The sequence below is a fragment of the Lynx rufus genome, unplaced genomic scaffold (genome assembly GCF_022079265.1).
Source record: "Lynx rufus isolate CCGP_SWC_20201006 ecotype Redwood Valley unplaced genomic scaffold, mLynRuf1.p SCAF_29, whole genome shotgun sequence".
NCBI classification, from domain to species: domain Eukaryota; kingdom Metazoa; phylum Chordata; class Mammalia; order Carnivora; family Felidae; genus Lynx; species Lynx rufus.
The window spans coordinates 446,541-467,611 of record NW_025814844.1 but is presented as its reverse complement, the minus strand read 5'-3'; the positions used below and the strand labels follow the sequence as shown (position 1 = coordinate 467,611).

The 21,071-nt window shown below is 48.5% G+C and overlaps 1 protein-coding gene across 3 annotated transcripts in view; it reads right to left on the bottom strand.

Annotated features, from left to right (window-relative positions):
- Window positions 1-21,071, bottom strand: part of PI4KA (phosphatidylinositol 4-kinase alpha) — a 112,592-nt gene that overhangs the window by 8,458 nt on the left and 83,063 nt on the right. For all 3 annotated transcript variants that reach the window (XM_047090196.1, XM_047090197.1, XM_047090195.1), the window contains exons 30-44: window positions 18,804-18,896; window positions 17,219-17,375; window positions 16,860-16,987; window positions 11,798-11,956; window positions 11,364-11,515; window positions 9,828-9,935; window positions 9,070-9,197; window positions 7,588-7,707; window positions 7,347-7,426; window positions 7,056-7,249; window positions 5,960-6,050; window positions 5,418-5,585; window positions 4,650-4,703; window positions 1,925-2,045; window positions 138-267 (exon numbers count right to left, since the gene is read on the bottom strand). In XM_047090196.1, coding sequence (XP_046946152.1) covers window positions 138-267; window positions 1,925-2,045; window positions 4,650-4,703; window positions 5,418-5,585; window positions 5,960-6,050; window positions 7,056-7,249; window positions 7,347-7,426; window positions 7,588-7,707; window positions 9,070-9,197; window positions 9,828-9,935; window positions 11,364-11,515; window positions 11,798-11,956; window positions 16,860-16,987; window positions 17,219-17,375; window positions 18,804-18,896 — 1,883 coding nt within the window. The remainder of the gene's footprint in view (window positions 1-137; window positions 268-1,924; window positions 2,046-4,649; window positions 4,704-5,417; window positions 5,586-5,959; window positions 6,051-7,055; window positions 7,250-7,346; window positions 7,427-7,587; window positions 7,708-9,069; window positions 9,198-9,827; window positions 9,936-11,363; window positions 11,516-11,797; window positions 11,957-16,859; window positions 16,988-17,218; window positions 17,376-18,803; window positions 18,897-21,071) is intronic.

Sequence of the window (21,071 nt, the reverse complement as noted above, 5' to 3'; positions counted from 1 at the left end):
ATTTGCATGGCTGTGCATTTTGCTACACTTTCAAGAGACTTGAATTGCCAGGGCAGTGATTCCCAACCCTGGCTGTTCATTAGAACCAGTGCGGGCCCTCCATGCAATTCCCACAAGCCAGGACTGATGCCACTTACTTGATGATAGCAGACACGTTGGTGATCTTGTTAAAGAAATCAAATTCCCGCTGGTAGAAGTCCTTGGCTGGGCCTGACAAGGAGCCTGTGATCTCCTCCACTAACTGCTCCAGGAGGTCGCCGATGTCAGCTGGCAGAGAAACCAAGAGGGTGAGCCTGCAGCCATGCCACAGAAGGCCCTCCAGGAAACCCCACACATCTGCCAGATGTACAGTCCAGATGTCCAGGTGTCCCCCAGCAGCGAGGTCAGACATCCTGAGTGTGGTCTGCAGATGCCTGGAGAGTCCCTGGGACCCTTCAGCAGGCTCCCCCCAGTCAAAACCATATTGACAGGCTGTTTGCCCTCCTTGTTGTGTAGACACCTGCAAGGCTGTGCACAAGCCATTGGCCAAGGTGCTGGTGGTCAATGGATCTTCATGGCTCTGCTCCCACAGTATAAACAAAAGCCAGTGTCACTAAGAATGTCCCTGGTGAGGTGATGAGCATTGACTAATCTGACTGAACTCTACCCTGAGTGTATCTTTCTAACATTCTGTGTGTGATGAACTGGACAGTGTCCGGAGCCCCCTGGTGTATGTGAAGCACGCGGATGCTGTGGTCTCAAGGAACAGCATCTTGTGTTGGTGTGACTTTCGGGCTGAACTAATCTCTTTTTTCAGGGAACATCATTTTTTACTTGAAAGAGTGACTGACAGACAAAAATAGAGTTATTTGGACTTAGGTACATGGGAGATATTTTCTTAAAAATCAACAAGTCGAATCTGCCATTTAAGGAAAACTACAAAGTTTTGGAAAACTTGCATCTGTGCCGGTGAGCTTGACAGCTCCCCACCACTTGACAATGTTTCTGTTTGGTAAGGCCAGTGGGGCACAGGCAAATGTGAGTTTGAATGCTGTGAAATCCTGTGGGGGGTGTAGTGAGTGCTGGGTAGACCAATGGGCTTCAAAGAAAGAGCACGAGAAACTCGCTGCCATGATTTCAAATCCACATCGCAATTCACCTTTAAGAAAACTATCACTTGTTGTGTTTGGTGCAGTATCAGCAGAGACTACGAGACCACCTATAGTGACCAGAAAGACCACTAAAATGGTCCTCCTTTTTCTAGCCACGTGTCTGTACCAGGCTGAATTCCCCTCATTTACTTTAACCAAACAACAGGGTAAATGCAGAAGCAGAATGAGAGTCCTGTTGTCTTTTACTAAAGATGCTGTGGCATTATTACAGACATTAAAGAGATCTGTAAATCTGTAAAGCAACACCACTCTTCCTCTTTTTGAGTTTTAGAGTCGTTTTTCATAAAAATATTATTTATGTTAATATGTGATGGGCTTGTATTATTTTTTAAATGTCTTGGTTTTCATGTCTAACATTGGTTAACACTGAGAACCAAAGCCCACATAAACCAAAGGTCTCCGGGGGCCTCACTAGTTTTTAAGGGTGTGACGATGTGAAGATGTGGACAACCTCTGAGGACTTCCTTGGGTGGTTGCCTCGCCCCCATATGGAGTCAGTGGGTCAAGCGCAGGGTGAGGAGAGGCTCGGCCTGAACAGGAGGCTCTCACATGTGCTTGGGGAGCTACAGGATGGTGCCAGGGCAGGGAGGACGTCTGGAGGGGAGGATAGCAAAGGCTTCACGAAAGAGGAGGATCCTGCTCCCGCTGGGTGTTGAAAGGTGAGAATTCCCACCAAAGGATGGGAAGCAGAGGGAACCATGGGCTGGGACAGCACGGGCCTAGGAGGGTTAAAGTTGGGGGGTCAGGCCTGAGGGAAGATGACAAATACTCACGGTCCTTCTGGTGCCCTTCTTCATCCAGATAGATGTTAGTTTTCATGTTCCAGATAAACTGGTGTGCCAGAAGCTGGGATTTGGATGCTGCCCACAGAATATACTCCCGTACGTAGCCCATCTATAGGAGAACAAGGTCACCATCAGCTCAGGCCTGGGCGCCTCTCCACCACAAGACACTCTCACCCAGTGTAGGAGTAGACTCCTAGCACTTGCAGACCCAGCAAGAAGTAACCCCCAGTGGTTTCCGGCTGTGTGAGCAAGCTTGTCTGGTTATGTGTGAGCCCAACCTACACAGGCCAAGTTCCAGCTGGCTAGCTGGCCGGTGGGGCAGATGGAGCCCCACGTGATGGTGTCTTCAATATAGGAAGGAGCCGGCTTTTGTTTCCCCTGTGACTTCCCCTAGATTCTAAGAACCATGACTCTCCAACCAATTTCTGCTGTTGTCAAGTACGAGGAATGAGTAGGTTGGGGACTAAAACTCAGTTATAAGCTGGTTGTTTGGAACAATGTTCCACAGTGATGGGCAGGTTCCAAAAAAATTCTAATACACAGATACTTCATGAGTTGACACACGATGGCCACTATCCTAAGGACCTTTCCTCTTTCTTCTTCTTAGTTGTATTCTACTACTCATAACTCCAAGTTTTAATTACCCTTTTTTTAAAATTAAAAAATTTGCTTGTTTACTTATTTTTGAGAGAGACAGACCACAGTAAGGGAGGGGCAGAGAGAGGGAGACACATAATCCAAAGTGGTCTCCAGGCTCTGAGTTGTCAGCACAGAGCCCACTGCAGGGCTCAGACTCACAAACCATGAGATCGTGACCTGAGCTGAAGTCAGACACTTAACCGACTGAGCCACCTAGGCATTCCTTAATTACCCTGTCTTAAGGTTTAAAAAGGTGCTGGCCTTTCTGGAAGACTCCTGGAGGAGTGGCTTCTCTCCTCCTCACAGTAGTCTGTGGCCTCCCATCTGGTAAAGTATTTTGGGGACAGATGTCCTCAACTTGGCTGGGTGGGCTTACCTAGTAGGTCAAACTTCAAATAACTCCTCGCTATGGGTTTCCCACTGCTAACCCAGTAAAAGGATCTAAAGATAAACTATGAATATTCAACTTGTAGTCTGCTTAAATAAAAGTTTGTGGAGTTTCCGAATTGGTGGAGAGGCTGGGAGAGCCAGGCGCCTGAAGAGCGTGGAAACTCCACAGCCTTCCCACATCCCTTGCCCTATCCTGCCCTCGCACCTGGCTGTTCGTTGATTATGTCCTTTTATGATGCACTGGTAATCCAGTCAGTTTTGCTGAGACCACAGAAGGGGACTCAGTGCAGTAACGAACAGACTACAACAGGGAAGTGGAAAACGGCAGCCGTCTGAACAAGGAGGAAGTGTCATCAGTCAGAGGCCCACCAAGGCTTCTAGCTTTGGGAAAGGTTTTAGCATTTTATTCTTGTGTGTTCTTTCTTTTTTTCATTTTAAAAAATGTTTATTTATTTTGAGACAGAAAGAGAGTGTGAGTGGGGGAAAAGTGCAGAGAGAGAGGAGAAAGAGAAAATCCCAAGCAGGCTCTGCACTGTCAGCACAATATCAAAACCACCTGCTCAGAATTGGAGGGCTTTTGGCAGCTACCTAGCTAAAACAGGACTCAGTGTTTCAAGAGAAGTTGGCTGCAGTTCTAGAAGCACTTTGGTCTATGGACCAAGACAGAGCATCCTGCCAATCTGGGAGGAAGAAGCTAGCCCTGGGATACCCAGCCACAGTGCTCATAGCCACCACAGTGAGACACAGCACTTGCTGCTACTGCAAGGACTCAGCCAGGACACAGGGGAGTCTGGTGTCTTATGCAGTGGGGAACAGAATCAGCAGGAACAGGAAAGGGGCAGATGTTGCTGCTACACTTAGACTCAAGCACAGGTCAGGGGGCCGGTGCTGGGATGAAGCACGGGCAGTGTGGGTTCTGGGCTGTGGTCACCTCCGGAGGGGTTTCTGTGCCAGGCCCTGTGGTTAGGTATCTTATGTACAAGTGCTATACATGATGGGTTGAACTGTGCCCCCCAATTCATGTGTTGAATTTGTATGCCTTAGTGCCTCAAAATATGATGGTGTCTGGAGATGGGCCTTTAAAGAGGTGATTAAGTTAAAATGAGATCATTAGGGTGACACTTAGTCCAGTGTGGTGTCCTTATAAGAGGAGATTAGGACACATACACACAGAGAGAAGACCATGTGAGGACAGAGGGAGAAGGCAGCCATCTGCAAACCAACCCTCAGGAGAAACCAACCTTACAGGCACCTTGATCTCCGACTCTGAGCCTCCAGAACAATGAGAAGTACATTTCCATTGTTTAACCCCTCACTCTGTGGTTCTCTGCTATAGCAGCCCAAGCACACTAATACCTCCATCATTTTGTTTGAGCCTCCCTGATTCCGACTGAAGAAACGAGGGAGCTAGATTCAGGGACTAAGGAAGTGGCTAGCAATACTTTTAGGGCCCACCCACCCTGCACAGCAGATGGGGCCTCAGGGTGAGACAGGGTGAGTGGGGCCTCCTGGCCATGAGCACCGGCCACAACCATGGTGGGGGTGTGTGTGAGAGGAGCTCAGAGACCAGGTCACAGCTTGGCAGCCCTGCTTCCAAGGCCCCATCCCTGTTACTGAGGACCCCCTCCGGACTGCCCAGCACGGCTCTCAGAGGGAAGGACAGCACATGTTGGCACAGCCTTACCTTGTCATACCTGAGGGCCTGCACAATCTGGGGGATGTAGAATAGGATAGCATCCTGCAAAGGAGGAGGACAAGTGATAATGACTTCCAGGAAGAGAAGACAATTCCTTACCTCTAGGAAGGTGATAACAAACTCAACACAGATGGCTGTCCCAGGGCCCCACTCCAACCTGGAACAGCCCTGATGTCACTGGGCCCATGGGATACCATCTCACTGGAGATCACAGAGGACTGAGAACTGCGGAAAGTCCAGAGGGTGGCAAGGAAAATGGCCAACGACTTGAAACACATGATGGGTGAGAAAAGGCAAAAGGAACAAGGCTCCTGTGCCTGCGATGACAGGTGAAGTGCCCGCTCATGTATGTTCCCTGCTGGGGACCTGCTTGGGGACAAGGGCTGAGGTTCTAGCAGATCCCTGTGTTGGGGCCTCCACGAGTCAGCTACCAAATCTGTCACTGTGGCTGTCTCATGGGATCCCCCGACCTCCCAAAAGCCCACTGCTGGAACCAAACTCAAATTCAACTTCCTTCTGTAACTCAGACACCAAATTAAAATTAAAAAACAAGTAATACCAATAAACATATCTGAGTCAGAACTAAATCTGTCTTCTATGACTGCCTGGACAGAAACAGGGTGAAGACATGCTCTAAGATGGACCGATGTTTCATCAGGCCTGGATCAAGTGGAGATAAAGCTTGTCCTTACTGTCTCCACCTAAACACTGCCAGATAGTCCCACCGAGGCTGATTCAGGCAGGACGTGGGCTCACCGGAGGAAAGGACCGCAGGACTTTCACCCCGTACTGGGCCGTGAGAGGGTGCGGTGGGTACATGCTGGAGAAGTAGGAGAGGCCTGTGGGCGGGTCTGCGGGTGCCCAGCACAGCACATGGCTGAGCTCAGGGGCGTCGGCATCGATGGTGTGCCAGGTGACCAGAAACTAGGAAGGAAGCAGGGAAATGGTCTGGCACAGGGAGTTCCTGAGGGCCCTCTGGAAATACCTGGCCCCACCCCATATTATCTCAGGGATGGCCCCAGATGATAATAATAAAGCACTTATAATAATGTGGGGAAATACTTCTCATATATTATGTAAAGTAGCATAATTTCAACTAGGGTAAATTATGTTCGGTATTTTTCTGCTGTAAGCATAATAAATGCCTCATTTGAGAAGTGGAAAACACAGGAAATTAGAAACATCATTCTACCACTGAGGCTGCTAGGTTTTCCTAACACTTCTAGGTTCCAGATGTTTCTGGAGGCAGTTCTGTTTTTGTGCAGTTTGAGCCCAGGCCCCAGCACGTGCTATACTACCTTGATAGCTTCGGGGATGTCACTAACGGCTCCTGGGTCCAACCGAACGAGACGGGTCACTTCGTTGCCGATGGCTTCTGTGTTCTTAAACCTAGGGCACAAAAAGGGTGTGAAGGAGATGGCCTCTCCTGCCTCCATGTAACGGGGTGGAAGAGCCCTGAACTGGAGGGATGCAGATTAATGCCAAGTGACCCCTTAACACTCTACACTACTGACATATTGGTAACTCTGAACATGAGTGTTTACAATAAAGAGCACTATGATTGGCTATGACAAAATGCCAGAACTATCTAAAACAGGAATTATCCTATATTCTGCATTCAAAAGACATCCCCTTCTATAGTCCTTGCTTTCAGAACGCCCCCTTGCCCTGGCCCCCAAAGCAGCCTGTCCATGGCATGGCGAGGCTACAGGCCAGAAGGTACATCCATAGATGGGAGGGTGGATGCAAGTTTTTAGGGGTCATGACCCCAGGCTAACACAAGGTAGACTTTCCATGAACACTGTCAAGCTGTGGTCCTAATCCAGAGGACTGGGTTAGAACCAGAAGAAGGAAGCAGTGAGTAGGCAAGTGTGGGCTCAAGGGAAAGAAATGTCCACTCCTGGATGTGGGGTGGATGCACTCCCCCTGGTGGGATTTAACACAGGGGCCTGGGAGGCCCCTCTCAGCTACTGGTTTTGTCCTTGGCAGAGCTACCGGGGAGAGTTCACAGGACACTCGGTTGCAGGCCACCTCCTGTGAGTAGCCTGCTGAAGACCTCTGGGAACAAAGCCCAAAGGATCCCCAGGCCTGCTTCCCTGTAGTGACAGCCTCCATGTGCTTCCTTTCTTCCTTGAATAGGACTGCGGCCCTGAATGTGCTCTGATGTTTCCTGCTTGGGCTCTGGGATATTAGGACATCCCAGGCAGGAATCCATGCTGTGTAACCAACCACTGCACAGAGAGACTGGGTCAACATCCAGGGCAGAGGACCAAACCACTAAGATTGCTTCCCCAACCATCCTTGGCAGTGACCACATCATGTTCCTTCCCACTCAGGTACCCTTGGACTGGACTCTGGCAAGGCCCTCATCAGGCAGGTAGGACTAGGACCCACCTGGCTGGCAGCTGCACGGCCAGGTAAGGAGAGATGCTCCAGGCAAGGTTAACATTGTCTTTCCACTGCTTCTCGCTCAGGCTGATATATTTGGACCTCCAGTTGGCCACGCTGTTCTCTCCGGCCTGGTCCAGCTCCAACTCCGGGGCCGACAGTGGGTTGTACCATGTGATGAGACGCTCAATCTCAGTGGCCTGGTGAGATGAGACATCGATATGCCATCTGCGTGCACCCATGTGCCACGCTGCTCCTGTCCTCAGTGCTGTGGGCATATGGCAGGTGTCACCTTACCAGCAGGGACAGCAGCAGCGTCCTGCGCTTCATGTAGTACTTGTGCAGCTGGGAGCCCCGGTTAGTCTTCTTGGACATGCCTGTGGAGAAACAGAAGGCACAAGTGTGTTCTTCAGAGTTCACTGACCTACCCTTCATTTCTAGAACCTAGAAGAAGCTGTCTTTCAGCATTCTGCCCACTGTCTGAGCTGCCAGGATATGACTCAGACCCAAGGGACCTATCAGCAAACCTTTAACCGACCTGACTTCTTTGAGATGGTGGACATGCCACTGGACAGGGGGTAGGTGTTGATCCAGCCTTGAGTGGCCTGTTGCCGAGAGCCAACTGCTATGTCCAGATTGCTTCGGGTGTCTTGGTTATCTGTGGGCAAACACATTACTGCTTCCAGAATGAGGTGTCTAGACTTTCACCAAGGGCAGGAAGGGAGAGACACGGTGTTGAAGAAACGATTTGCAGAAAAAAAACAACAGCCAAGATTTTTGTTTTTTTTAATATAAGCTCTACACCCAATGTGGGGCTTGAAGTCATGACCCCAAGATCAAAAGTTGCATGCTCTACTGACCGAGTTAGCCAGGTACTCCTAGGAAGTTTTTAACCATTCAACATGTAAAGCCTACTAAAATGTATTACGTTCCTCCTAGGATTCAAAATGGAATAAAACAAATGTGAGTGGTGATACTGATAAATTACAAACAGCTCTCTCATCTCTGGCATCATGTTGCTTTTTAATATGGTGGCAACTCGGGACCCTTGCAGGCAGGCAAGAAGAGATGCTGGCCCTGCTCTATGTGGAGCCAGGAAGTTGACTCCGGAAATCACTGCCTGCTTTTCCCTTTCCTTTTTTCTTTCCCTTTCCCATTTATTGATAGAGAGCAAGCAAGTTGGGGAGAGGGGCAGAGGAAGAGAGAGAATCTTAGGCAAGCTCCATGCTCAGTGTGGAGACTGATGTAGGGCTTAATCCCATGACCCTGGGATCATGACCTGAGCCAAAATCAAGTCAGACGCTCAACTGACTGAGCCCCCCAGTGCCCCATCCCTTCCTTTTCCTATAGTCAGGTTGTCAGCTGTGGGTCTGTCTGCAGAACCTGTACTCCTCATCCCTAATTTGTGCTGTGTAATCAGCTATGTGCTCAGAGAAACAAGAACATGTTTCTTTGTGGAGGTTTGTGGCTTGCTTACACCTTACCTTTTCTTTAACCTTATCCACCCTAGCTTGCTCCTGTTCATCTTTGAAGCTCAGCTGTCACCTCTTCCAGAAAACTGTCCCTACCTCCCCAACTCTGGTGGGCCAAGTGCCTGTCCTTGAGGGGTATTCCCATGATCCCCTCATGCTGACATCACCTGTAGATTTGACTATCTTCTACCAGATGAGAGCAGATGGTGCCTTATTCATCTTGGCATATGGGACTTATCCAAGTATGGGTCTGTCAGATATGCAGGGGGGTGGCTGGTGAACTGGGCTGGTGCTGGGAGAAGTTACATGGAATGGCCTCTGCTCAGGGCCTTCTACACTCATTCATGCTTGTCAGCTAGAGCTGGAGGACAAGTGGTGGCCAGGCAGGCTTTGGACCTCTGGTGACCATGCAGCATGGCTAAGGCCTGGGCTCAGTGAGACCCTCACTATTCTAACCAGACTCCTTCAGGGCTGCCCACTGTGCCCCACTGTCCCACCTGCACCTATGTGTCCCCACCACCCACGAGTGTGCTGAGAACAATGCTCACCTGGGGGAACAAGCTGGCTGGCAGTCAGGTACTTCTTATCAGAGAACATGGCTGTCCAAAATTTAATCATAATGCTTATGTCTTCACGTAGCCTCTTTTCTCCTTGAGTGGGGAACTTTGGGGGGCAACTTCAAACAACCACAAGAGGACAAGAGTTGAGTGCCTGGAGTCTGGGACTAGAAGCCACATGTATTATAAAGCGTGTGAGAGGTGACACAAGTGGTCTCTTAATGACCAAAGGTGAGCCCAGAGCTGGTCATCAGCAACAATTATCTCATTAATTCGCAAGGAAAAGCGTGATGATTTTCTGAGCTTTCATGGTTGCCTCCACCACTATCCCCAGCACCGTCGACAGCCCTTGGCTGCATGGTGTGCTTGTGGTGGGTCCTGCAACTGCAGCTGTCTCCATACAACACAACCTACACACTCGCAGAGCCCCGGGCAGCGGGTGATTGCAATTCTTTGAGCAAAAACCACTCCTAGGAACTGGAAAGTTAAATGAATGCACAGTTGAGCTGGGGGCAAACATGTGTGCATCTCGTAGAGAGGCTAGCTCTAACTAAGTGCACACATGGAAACATGGCACAGGGCTGAAGATGTTCAAATCCTGGACCACCAGAGCCGCAGAACAAGGAGAGCAGTGCATAAATCAGGCAAAACCATTTCTGCCGTGACTTCCTGGGATCTGGGACAACTGGGGGCACTGGGTGCAGTGGGCTGTCACTGCACATGGTGCACAGCACAGCGGGGGGAAGTACCTGAAGTAGTCAAAGGCGGTTGAGTAGATCTTCTCGCGAAGCACGTTGCGAATGGTCGCGTTTGGGACCACATCGGCGTGCAGAAGGGCCAGCCCCAGAGTCAGCAGTCTACAAGAGAACACTGGGGGCTGAGTCAGAGTGTGGAGGGCCCAGGAACGTCCCAGGGTCCCTAGCTCCTGTGCAAACCACTTGGCCCTTGGGCATATCTCTGGATGACAGAGCTCTCAGGTGCCAGGACTGTGGCACCAGCCAAGTTACTGCCATTCAGGTTTATTGTACCAGAAATGTCTCAGGAAAGGTTTTTTAAAACCATCACTTTAATTGGGGGCAAATGAACAAGTTGTTTGTTCATCTACCTTGGCCAGAAGCTCGTCTATCTCCAAACTATATGCAAACTACTTCCTGAGTGCAGTCACCAATAAGTGCTACAAAGGTTAGAATATTTAATTCAAGCTAAAAGAAAGATAAATTTACCAAGCACCTGGTTTCTGCCAGGTCAGGGCTACTCAATGGGCATCTACAGATGGTGTTGGTCTGTGATGAGTTAGTACAGAAACTGTGGGGATTACCCGCTCATTTCTATAGCAATTTCACATTGTTATGACAGTCCAGTGTGAATCCTTTCCTAGTAATTCATTCTCATGCATTTTATAAAGGTACAGGTCTATGATGGGCAGGAAATGAAGGGAACAGAGTACTAGCCCTTCCCTGCAGTAGTCTGAGAAGCATGGTCCCAGAGGGTGCCCAGTGGGCTGCAGGAACATGGGTCTGGAGCTCAGGGGAGGGGTGGAAAGAACTGGTGTTGGCAGTGGGCAGTAGGAAGGGGTACAGGCAGGAAGAGTGGCATACTTTGAAAGGGGGCCCCTCACCCTTCCTCCAACTGACCACCCAGGCACCCGAAGGCCCTCCCCACACCAGACTGACCCTGCCTGCTGTGTCCATAGCACCTGGCCTGAGCCTGCCCACTAGGCCATGGACCCCCTAAAGGGGGTATTCCCCTGGTGGGGTTGATATTTTGCATGTCTTGGCAAAAATCGACTTGCTGTAGTCAGCATGATCAGAAGTTTTCCATGAACATTTCAGAGGAGTAAAGTGACTGCCCTAAGTCACTGTCAGCCTCCTAGTCTGAGCTTGTCATACCTGGGTTCTGCTACATCACCTGTTTTTTAATCACCACTATGTTACCAAAATCCTTTTGCTGCTATCCACCCCCAAACAATTTAGAAAGGCTGCCCAACATTTGGTTGCCCAAGGTCCATGAGTGAACCACCTTCTTGAACACTCCCCTGCTGAGGACAGCATGCTGGCTGACTTCCTCAGCCCTGGAAGGGCATGGAAGGCAAAGTCATTCCATTCAGGTCCCCTTCCCAGGAGCCCTGCATGTACTAGGGGCTTGGTCAGTTTCTGGCAAAAAAAAAAAAAAAAAAAAAAAGACCAAGCATGGGAACCTCCTGTGGACTACAGCACCAACAACTCTGGTAGAAATTTCACCCACACCGTCCCTGCCACCATCATAGGAGGAGGAGAGGCTCTCACTTGAAGCGAGGCCCGATGGCTGCCACGTGACGGTTCATGCTCCCCTTGGCCCCACCGATGTTCAGGGACATGGAGCGCTGCAGCAGGCTGGAGAAGATCTCCACTTGGTCGGAGCTGCAGTACTTCGCGATCTCGAACCGCTGCACCAGGAACTGAGTGGGAAAGAGAACATATCGCTGCTGGGGCCTGGCCTGCTCACCTACAGAGCCAGCAGAGCCAACTGATGTGGGGCTCTGGGCCAACAGAATGGTGGGTATGGGTCTTCAGGCAAGTGCAATGAGTCCAGCAGAGGCCTGGGCAGAAGGCAGGAACAGCCATCCCTCCTCCCCAGGTAAGGCGTCTTAAACCTGGAGTCCCATGCTTATTGGGCCACTGGCCCCAAGGGGAGCCCCTGACCTCCTGCTAGGGTGGGAGGAGCCTGGGGAAGCACTTACGTCAATCCAAATGTAGTGGGGGGTCACTTCGGGGGCACACGGTTTGGGTTGACTGGCTTCCGATGCTGCCAGGGGGTCTGCTTCCTTTATCTCCGCGGAAAACAGGCCGAACTTCTGCTCCACTGTCATCTGCCAGGCTCCTGCCATCTCCCGCATAAACTGCAAGCATACAATGACCATTAGTGCCTCTGCGAAGCATAGAAAAGTACTTACTGTTGTTTAATTTTAAAAGGACTATGTGCTTAATGAACAAAATAGAAAACCAAAGAAAGTATGAAATAAAAAATAAAGATCACCTATGATCCAACTTCCCAGCCGTTTTCTACTAAAAAGCCCATTCTCGAAATATCAGTAGGCCAGGTGCTGTAGTCCTGCTTTGTGGTGTCAGCACACCTGGGATGTGCCTAATGCCACCTGGACTCTCAACAGGCTCCGCCTGGCTGAATCTTCCTAATAATCCTGAAACCATCTATGGTTCCAGAGGTGAGCAGGGCCTCCAAACTAGCAAAGGCAGGACTGGATTTTGCTTCTGGAGCCCAGTTCCTTTTCTTCATCCCATGCAAACCCTGCACATCAGCTTCATGCCACTAATCAGGCCCAGGGAATAACTGCGGGAGCCAAACTGAGTCTGCAACTGCCACCGGGTGGTTCTACAGGTGAGCAGCCTCCCCTTTTGGCCTGACAACACCAGGCAGCAACATGGAGGGCATCCAGACCCGCTGCAGAGAGGCGGCAACTGAGGCTTGGTGCCCAGGGTAAACGCCCTGGCTCCTGCCCAGTATCCATCCCTGCCTTTATTATGGTTTTATTTAGGGAGGCCAAGTAGCTGGTCACCAGTACCCCCACCCAGGCTTCTGCTGGTTAGGGTGGTCAATGGTTCTCATTAGCAATAATCTAGTGCTGGCTGACATCAACAGACATCGACTGAGTCAAGGTCAGGGCAGCCAGCATCCTCTACCCTCCTTCTTGCTTAGAGGCATGCTAAGGGTGGCAGAGTTGCAAATGTGAGCCAAGCTATCAACAAGCTGCACGTGACACCAGGAGCATAGCCCCTGGTGGTCAAGGCATTGTGTCCAGTTTCTGTTTCCTGCAGCCAAATGTAAGTCTTATGTTAGAGGAAGAAACCGCAGGGCTAACAGGCCTGATGAGCCACAGTCAAGGCTGCACGCCCACTCATTTGTTGAACAAGCACATCCTGGTTGCTGCCTCTGGGCCTGGTTGCTTCCCCTCCAGGCTCTGGGAATGGAGCAGTGAATAAGACAAACATCCACCCAGTTTACAGCAGGCTACAGATAGCAAGAGAAGTAAGATACAGATATTAGACACTGATCAAAGCTAAGGGGGAAAACAGAGCCATGAAAGGGCTTGGAAGAATGAATGAATCGATGGTTGTGTGTTCTAGAACAGGGTAGGCAGGGGACAGCTAAGACAAACCCTGAAGGAGATGCAGGAGCGAGGAATGCAGCTGCCTGAAAAGAACACTGAAGGAGAGGGAAGAGCTCTCCCAACCTAAAGCGAGCACGCCTGGAGGGCAGGGGCAGTAGGGACCCCAGTGCGCCTATAGCAGGTCAAGCAAGGGGAGCAGAGGGGCCTTGCAGATTACAGAAACAAGTGTGCCTTCTACTCTGAGTGGGCATGGGCAGCACTGGCAGGTCTGGGGCATAGGGGGAACCTGATACGACCCATATTTTACTGACTTGCTCTGAGCACATGTGGAGAAGGCAGAGAGGGCCTGGGTAGAAACAGGGAGGCGAGGGGCTGCCCTAAGTCCAGGGCAAACGAAGGATACTGGGACCAGGGGGCAGGAGTGGGATGCTGGGAAGTGGTCAGCTTCTGGATATACTTTCAAGGTAAAAAGGTAAATCTGACAGGATTTGCTGAGGGTCATTTGTGGTTAGTGCAAAAAGGGGAATCAGGGATGGCAGTAAGGACTTTGAGCAGAGGGAAGGACTATGTTGTCATTCACAGAGATTTGGAGGCAGATGGGTGGAGGTGAGGGGTTAGTTCATTCGTTTTGAGTCATGAATTTGAGCACCATACCAAGGGATCAGCATTCTTTCCAATCTTAGTGAGATAAGGGCCCCAGACTCTCACAAGGAAGGTCTTCATGCTGAGATGAGCCCAACAAGCTCATAGCTCTCTCTCTCCTGTGACTGCAGGAGACATCAGGATTCTATCAGTGATTGTCTCTAAAGTTGGAGTTATGAATGATTTTCATTTTTTTCATTATGCTCATATCTTCCAACTTCTCTATAATGAACACACATTGCTTTCATAATAGAAAAAATTAAAAACCAGAAGCCAACAATACAAAAGACACTGAAACAAAAGTTAAGTCTGTCCAAGATGTTGCTGGGCCTGGACAACAGGTCCTTACAGAGGTAGAGACAGGGAATGAGAGGAGATAGATGGACTTCAGTCCCAAGTGAACAGCAAGAATGATCTGGAGGATATAAAAACCATGCCTATCTGGACGGCTGAGGAATGGCAGATGAGAAAGCCGCAAAGAACTGATTTACAGAGACTTCACCAGGAAGCAGCAAGCTCCAGCAGCTCGTGGGCCAGTGCTGGGTCTGGACACAAGTGAGTGGACAAGGCCTGCCAAAGGCCAAGATACCTGAAGCCAGCAGAGCTCCTGTTGATAGCAGAGGAAATAGATCAGAGTTTAAAAGATCCCAAATGAAACAGCAATTTGCTTGACATAAAAATCCTTTCATGACCCCTCTTCTCTCATTTTGATGGGGGAAGGGGGAAAGGGAGGTGAAATTGGGTAAAAGCAAGAAGAATCCATCCTTTTGGCCAAGACTAACCCCTAGGGGTCAGTGACCTTCATTTTAGTCACCTGACATAAGAAAGATCTATATTCTGGGAAAATAAACAGCAGTGCCCCTCAGTCTCCACTGCTTTTCTTTCCTTAAAAAAATTTTTTTTAACATTTATTTATTTTTGAGAAACAGAGTGAGACAAAGTGTGAGTGGGGGAGGGGCAGAAAGACAAGGAGGGGCAGAATCTGAAGCAGGCTCCAGGTTCTGAGCAATGGTCAGCACAGAGCCTGATGGGGGGCTTGAACCCATGAAATGTGAGATCACGACCTGAGCCAAAGTCGGATGCTCAACTGACTGAGCCACCCAGGTGCCCCTCCACTGCTTTTCTATATACAGAGTCCAGAACAAAACAAAAACATTTAAACACTAAAGAAAAAAAAAATCAACAGAAACAAACCCACAGATGACCTTGATACTAGAACAAACCAGATAAAAATTTTAAAATAAATATTACAAATATGACCAAATATTTATAGGTAAAGATGAAAAGACTAGGTGAAGACACAGAGAATCTCAGCAGAGAAATACAAACTATAAAAAAGAAACAAAAATTTTATGGGGCACTTGGTGGCTTAGTTGATTGACTTTGGCTCAGGTCATGACCTCATGGCTTGTGAGTTTGAGCCTTGCATCAGGCTGCTTGCTGCTGTAAGTGTGGAGCCTGCTTCAGATCCTCTGTCCCCCTCTCTCTCTCTGCCCCTCCCCCTACTTATGCTCTCCCTCTTAAAGTAAGAGAAGAGCACTCCCAGACAAAAGCAGGAGCTTCTTTTAGTAAAAAAAAAAAAAAAAAAAACCAAAACCAAAACCAAAACCAAAACAAAAAAACCCCACACACATACAAAAATTCTAGACCTGAGAATTACAATATCTGAAATAAAATATATAGAAGATGGCTTAACAACAGGAAAAATAAGGCATTAGAAAATAGCACTAAACTGGAAGACAGACCAACTAAAATGAACCAAAATGAAATGAGAGAGAGATAAAAGTGAAAAGCACTGAAGAAAACATTAATGATCAAGGGACAATACGAAGTCACCAACATATGTGTGTGGAATTGAAATCCCAAAATGAGACAAGAGAATGGAGAAATATTTAAAGAAATACTAAAATTTTCCAAGTTTGATGAAAAAATCTAAATCTCTAAATTTAAGAAGCTCAATAAATCGCAAAGGGATAAATACACAGAAAACCACATACCAAAGGCAAACTATTAAAAATTGAAGATAAAAGGAAACATCCTAAAAGTAACCAAAAGGAAAAAAAACAGGGAACAGGAAAAGAAAATACCCCTTTGACCACTTATCTCAATTCATCTTAAGAAACACAGAGAGGCACCTGGGTGGCTCAGTGGGTTAAGCGTCCAGCTTCAGCTCAGGTCATGATCTCAAGGATGATGGAGTTGAGCCCCGAGTCAGGCTCTGTGCTGACAGTTCAGAGCCTGCTTCGGATTCTATGTCTCCTCTCTCTCTGTCCCTCCCCTGCTTGCGAGCGCCCGCTCTCTCTCTCTCTCTCAAAAATAAACAAACATTAAAAAAAAACAACAGAAAAAAAGCTGCCAAATTCCCTGTTAGGAAAATTAACGAGACAACAGTTCTTAGGTATTCATCCAATCACCTGAAAGGGTGTGTATCACCTTGCCTGGGGGCTTCACCTTGCCTGGGGGCTTCCTCCAGTAGCAACTTCAGAACTATGGACACCAGGAAGGCTGCCCCTACCAAAGGTAGCAGGCCAAGAGAAATGTCTTTGTGGACAAATACAAATGCTCCCAATTACATCCCATGTGTTCTACTCTCAGAGAAATGGCTCCCTCTACTGAGATTTTGAAAAACAACAACTTCTGGGCCACTAGGATCCTTTCAACACACACACACACACACACATATATATATATATATATATATATATATATATATATATAGTATATAGTGTAGTATATACTGTGTGTGTATGTATGCATACATACATGTATGTATGTATGTGTGTATATATACATGTATATATATATACACACACACATATATACGTATATATACACACACATATGGTCCCTGTGGTCTCCATGAAGCCTGGTGGTCAGGCATTAATATCACAATCTTACATACAAGGACACTGAGGCCTCAAAGGGTGAGGGGCTTGCCCAGGGTCTCCAAGCTTGTCAGCTAAGCAGCCAGGCCAAGCTCTCTCCATCTCTGATGAGCCCCACCCTCGGGAGCTGAACACAGCCAGTGTCCTACCGGCACTTCCACTCCGTTCTTGCCAGCCAGTAGCCACTCCCAGCAGGCCAGGGCAGTCTCCATGCCATGCTCGTTGAACATCCGGAGGGGACCCCAACACAAATGATGGAGGAGCTGTGGGTCACAATCTGCAACCAAACAAATGCTGTTCAGAAGAAGCTTTGAACAAAGGCTGAATCCTATGCTTGCCTCCCCACATCAACAAGACAGAGCACCAGGTGGGCCAGAGATTGTTTACTTCCAACCCTGGAAAACATCACAGAGATCTCTATTGGGGGAGCTCCAGCTCACAAAGGAAGATGAAGGTAAATACTCATTTCTAAATGAGCCCAGAGTTCCCTAGTGCGTCTGTCTGTTACCTTTGCTGCTGATGAGCATTGCTGTCAGCTTGAACATGGCCTGTGTGTAGTGCTGGGGATTACTGAGATCTAATGCTGTATTCAGCTCCTGGACCATCATTTTGTTCAGGTCAGATATCTGGCCAGTGGCATCTGAGAACCGAATCATTCCATACACCTGCAAGAAGCACACTCGTCAAGAGAATCATACATAATCCAGGCATATGGGCAAGGTGTGACTAGAGTCTCACTCTCTCATACTGGAGCTTGTGGGTACAGACAGTGACAGACTTGTTTCAACAATGCTACCACTGCTCACACCTTTCTAGGGAACTTGTCTTTTAGCGCTGTGTGTAGGATTCCCTTCATTCTAGATGGTCCCTGAGGGCAGAGACCTGGTCTTGTCAATTTCACATTTCAGTAGCAAACTCCAGGTCTGAACCATGATAGGGCTGCATGAACGTGGGCTGAATGAATACAATTAGTGACTCAACCAAGAGCATCCTTACTATTTTTAAAGTTGTACATCATCCCCCCCCCCCCAAAAAAGTATGCTGCTCTCTTATTTATAAGACTTGACTATATAGAAAGAATCTGACTCCTTCCAAAAACCAAACCTACCCCCAAAGACAGACTTCCCACCACCACCTAGGTATCAAAACAGGTGGAACAGGCCCTCAGAGCAATTCCCAGCAATGGAGGATGTAGGGTCAGCGTCAGCCTACTGGAGAGAGGGGCCCACCTGCCCAGGGCCCAGGAAGAGGAAGAGCAACTGCTGGAATGAGGGAGTCACAGAGTAGGGGGGGAAGACCCCACTCAAGACTAGGCACCAGTGGACTTGCAGGGACCTCTAAATAATGGCGTAGACTAGCGTCTGTGTTTTTATAGATTCAGAAACTGAGGCCCCAAGTGGTGAAGCAACTTGCTAGACTGGGCTAAAGTGTGGCGTGGTAGACAAAAGCCCTCATAGTGATCAGATGTGGTTCCCGACCTCACTCTGCCTATACGACTCTGGCAAGTTACTTCATTTTGAGAACTTCAGTTTCATTATCTGTGAAACTGGAATAATAGTCTGTATACCTTACTAACTGCCCCAGTTAGTAAGTACACAGCACTCAATGAATGCCTGCTGCCACTTAAAAAAGAAAAGCCAGAAAGGGGCACTTGGGTGGCTCAGTCCGTTAAGCAGTCGACTCTGGTTTTGGCTCAGGTCATGATCTCACAGTTTGTGGGTTCGAGCCCCACAATGAACTCTGTGCTGACAGTGAAGAGCCTGCTTGGGATTTCCTCTCTTTCCTTCTTTCTCTGCCCCTCCCCGACCTGCTCTCTCTCAAAATAAATAAACTTAAAAAAAAAAAAAAAAAAGAAAAGCCAGAAAAATAGAAACCTTCAGCATGGCCAGAGTATATGCACATGAGGTCATCCCTTTGCAGAGGTGGTAAGTGGTAGTCATAAATGCTGCTGACTGGGCTGGTGAGTCCCAGGGCCCCATGGCTTCAAGTCCACATAAAATGAGTAAGTTCCAGAACCTGAGCTCGTTTTCCACTGGGAGCTGACTGGCAGTAGAGTGAGAGGAGACTTTGAAAGCCTGCATCAGGATACGCACCTCACCCGCATAGCGGTTGCGTAGATTCAGGGATGCCATGAAATTGGAATAATCTTTCTTCACACAGGCCGGGCGCTCTGTTAGCTGAGTTGCCTACAGAGAAATATCAAGAATTATTTCAGACCATTACCACATGTTTTCTTTGTGTTCACTGTGGCTAAGCTTAAGTCCAATTAAGAAGTCAAGTTCAGATCCAGAGGTTATTAAAAATCTTCTATGCTGACAAGCTAATAAAGTGAAATACTTTTAATTTTTTTTTAACATTTATTCATTTTTGAAAGAGAGAGACAGAGCGTGAGTGGGGGAAGGGCAGAGAAGAGAGGAAGACACAGAATTTGAAGCAGGCTCCAGGCTGTGAGTTTTCAGCACAGAGCCCGACACAGGGCTTGAACCCACGAACCACGAGACTATGGCCTGAGCCGAAGTTAGATGCTTATCCAACTTAGCCCACCCAGGCACCTCAAAAAGAAATACTTTAGAACACCTTCCAGTCTGATAAGAACCACGGAAAAAGAATTTAAAAACAATTTTAGGATGAAAAATTTTCTCTGGAAGGCAGCTTGTGATAGAACTTCACTTTGCCACCCTGACTGCTTTCATCCCAGTGGTGAACAGGTCTTTTGCAAGAGAAATAATCATCAGATCATTATGAAAATCATCATAATCTGCAATGAAAATGCTGTGAAGTTAGTGCTCCCGGGCTGTCTCCTCTGTGGGTGCGTGCTGGTGTGTAAATGTGACTTGAAGATGGTGAATGGTGAAGTTGAGAGCATAGTGACAGTGAGCATAAGCCAGCAGGGGCTTGGAGATACCCAACAGCTGCCAACGGTCTAAGAGCAGAAGACAAAAGGGGCGCACTCTGAGTACAATGGCAGCCCACAGGATGGGGAAAATATTTTCAGACCCCCCTTCACTTCCTCTGCTTCAGCTGCACCTCCCACCACTCGGGGTCCTGATGACTGCTCTCCCTTACCCTGGCTGGTCACTGCTACCATGCTCCTCACTGCCCTTCCCAACATCACTGGAGACTAAGAACATGCACTGAAGATGACCTTTCACCCCTTTAGCGCCTTTTACTATAAACCAACAAAACCTATCCACTTCTTGACATTCAGGTCCCATTGGGGAAAATGAATCTCTCAATAGTTGAAGTTTGAGGGATTATTTTTTTGGAGGGAGCAGGCAGGTAGGGAGAAAGAGGGTCAAGAAAAGAAAATACGAAATTTGGGAAAACATAAGCAAGAACAAAAATACATGATTTTCTCATAAAATTATTAAGCTGGTCTATTTTGCAAAAGGTCATGTAACACTACTTTACATTTTTTTGGAGACAGTGTGGCCTATGGCATCAAGCAGGCCTACACTGGAACCTGGCTCTGCCACCAACCAGCTATGACGCCCTAGGGAGGCCACTTGCTGTCCCTTAGCCTGAATATACTCCCCTGCAAAATGCGGAAAACAATGGCCTTCTTACCAGGGATTCCGTGATATCTGCGCAGCCCCCAGACAGCAAATGGCCTGCACTGCAGCCTACCTCCCTCCCTGGTAGAACTACTCCAACTGCTTTGGCTCAGACGTCTGGTGCAGTGTGATGGGGAGGGCAGCCCTACAGGAATTTTCTGACAGTCTCTATGCAGCAAGAGCCACTGGCCTGAGACCATGCTTCTCAAACACCCCCTAGAAGCTGCTCTTCCCTGAATGCCATGTGATGGGGAGATGTCACTCTGGTGGCCAGCAGGCTCCTGTGCTTTTCATGGAGCAGGGGCAGGTTGGCCAGGATCTCCATTACAACCAACAATCAGAACACACAATACATATATCCTTTCCTCCTCAGCAATAGAAAAGGGAAAACCACACCTAAATCTCTTTTTCTACAAAAAAAGATTTAAATCTTTTAGGAAAAACTGACCTCTTACAAGCTAGCCTAGAAGAGGACAAGGAGTTGTCAAAGGCATTCTAAGGAGTGCCCACTTCTGGCCTCTGCTTGTGTCCTCAGAGTGGTGGAGAGACCCAGCTCAGGGAGCTGATCTTACGTCGCTGGGCCTGGCCTGTAAGCACAGGGTGTACTGGTGACACTGGTATCTTCAGAGAACATGGAGTGACCTCTGTGAGAGCTCTGAGGATGACACGGGCTGTGAGAAGACACTGGCTACCTGTGGCACTGCGCCAGGCTCCACAAGGAGGCTGAGAGCCCCCAGACCACCTAATGGGCTCCTCCCTTCCTGCTTAGACTTGTGGCCATGGTGAGAAGTGGCAGCGCCATCCTCC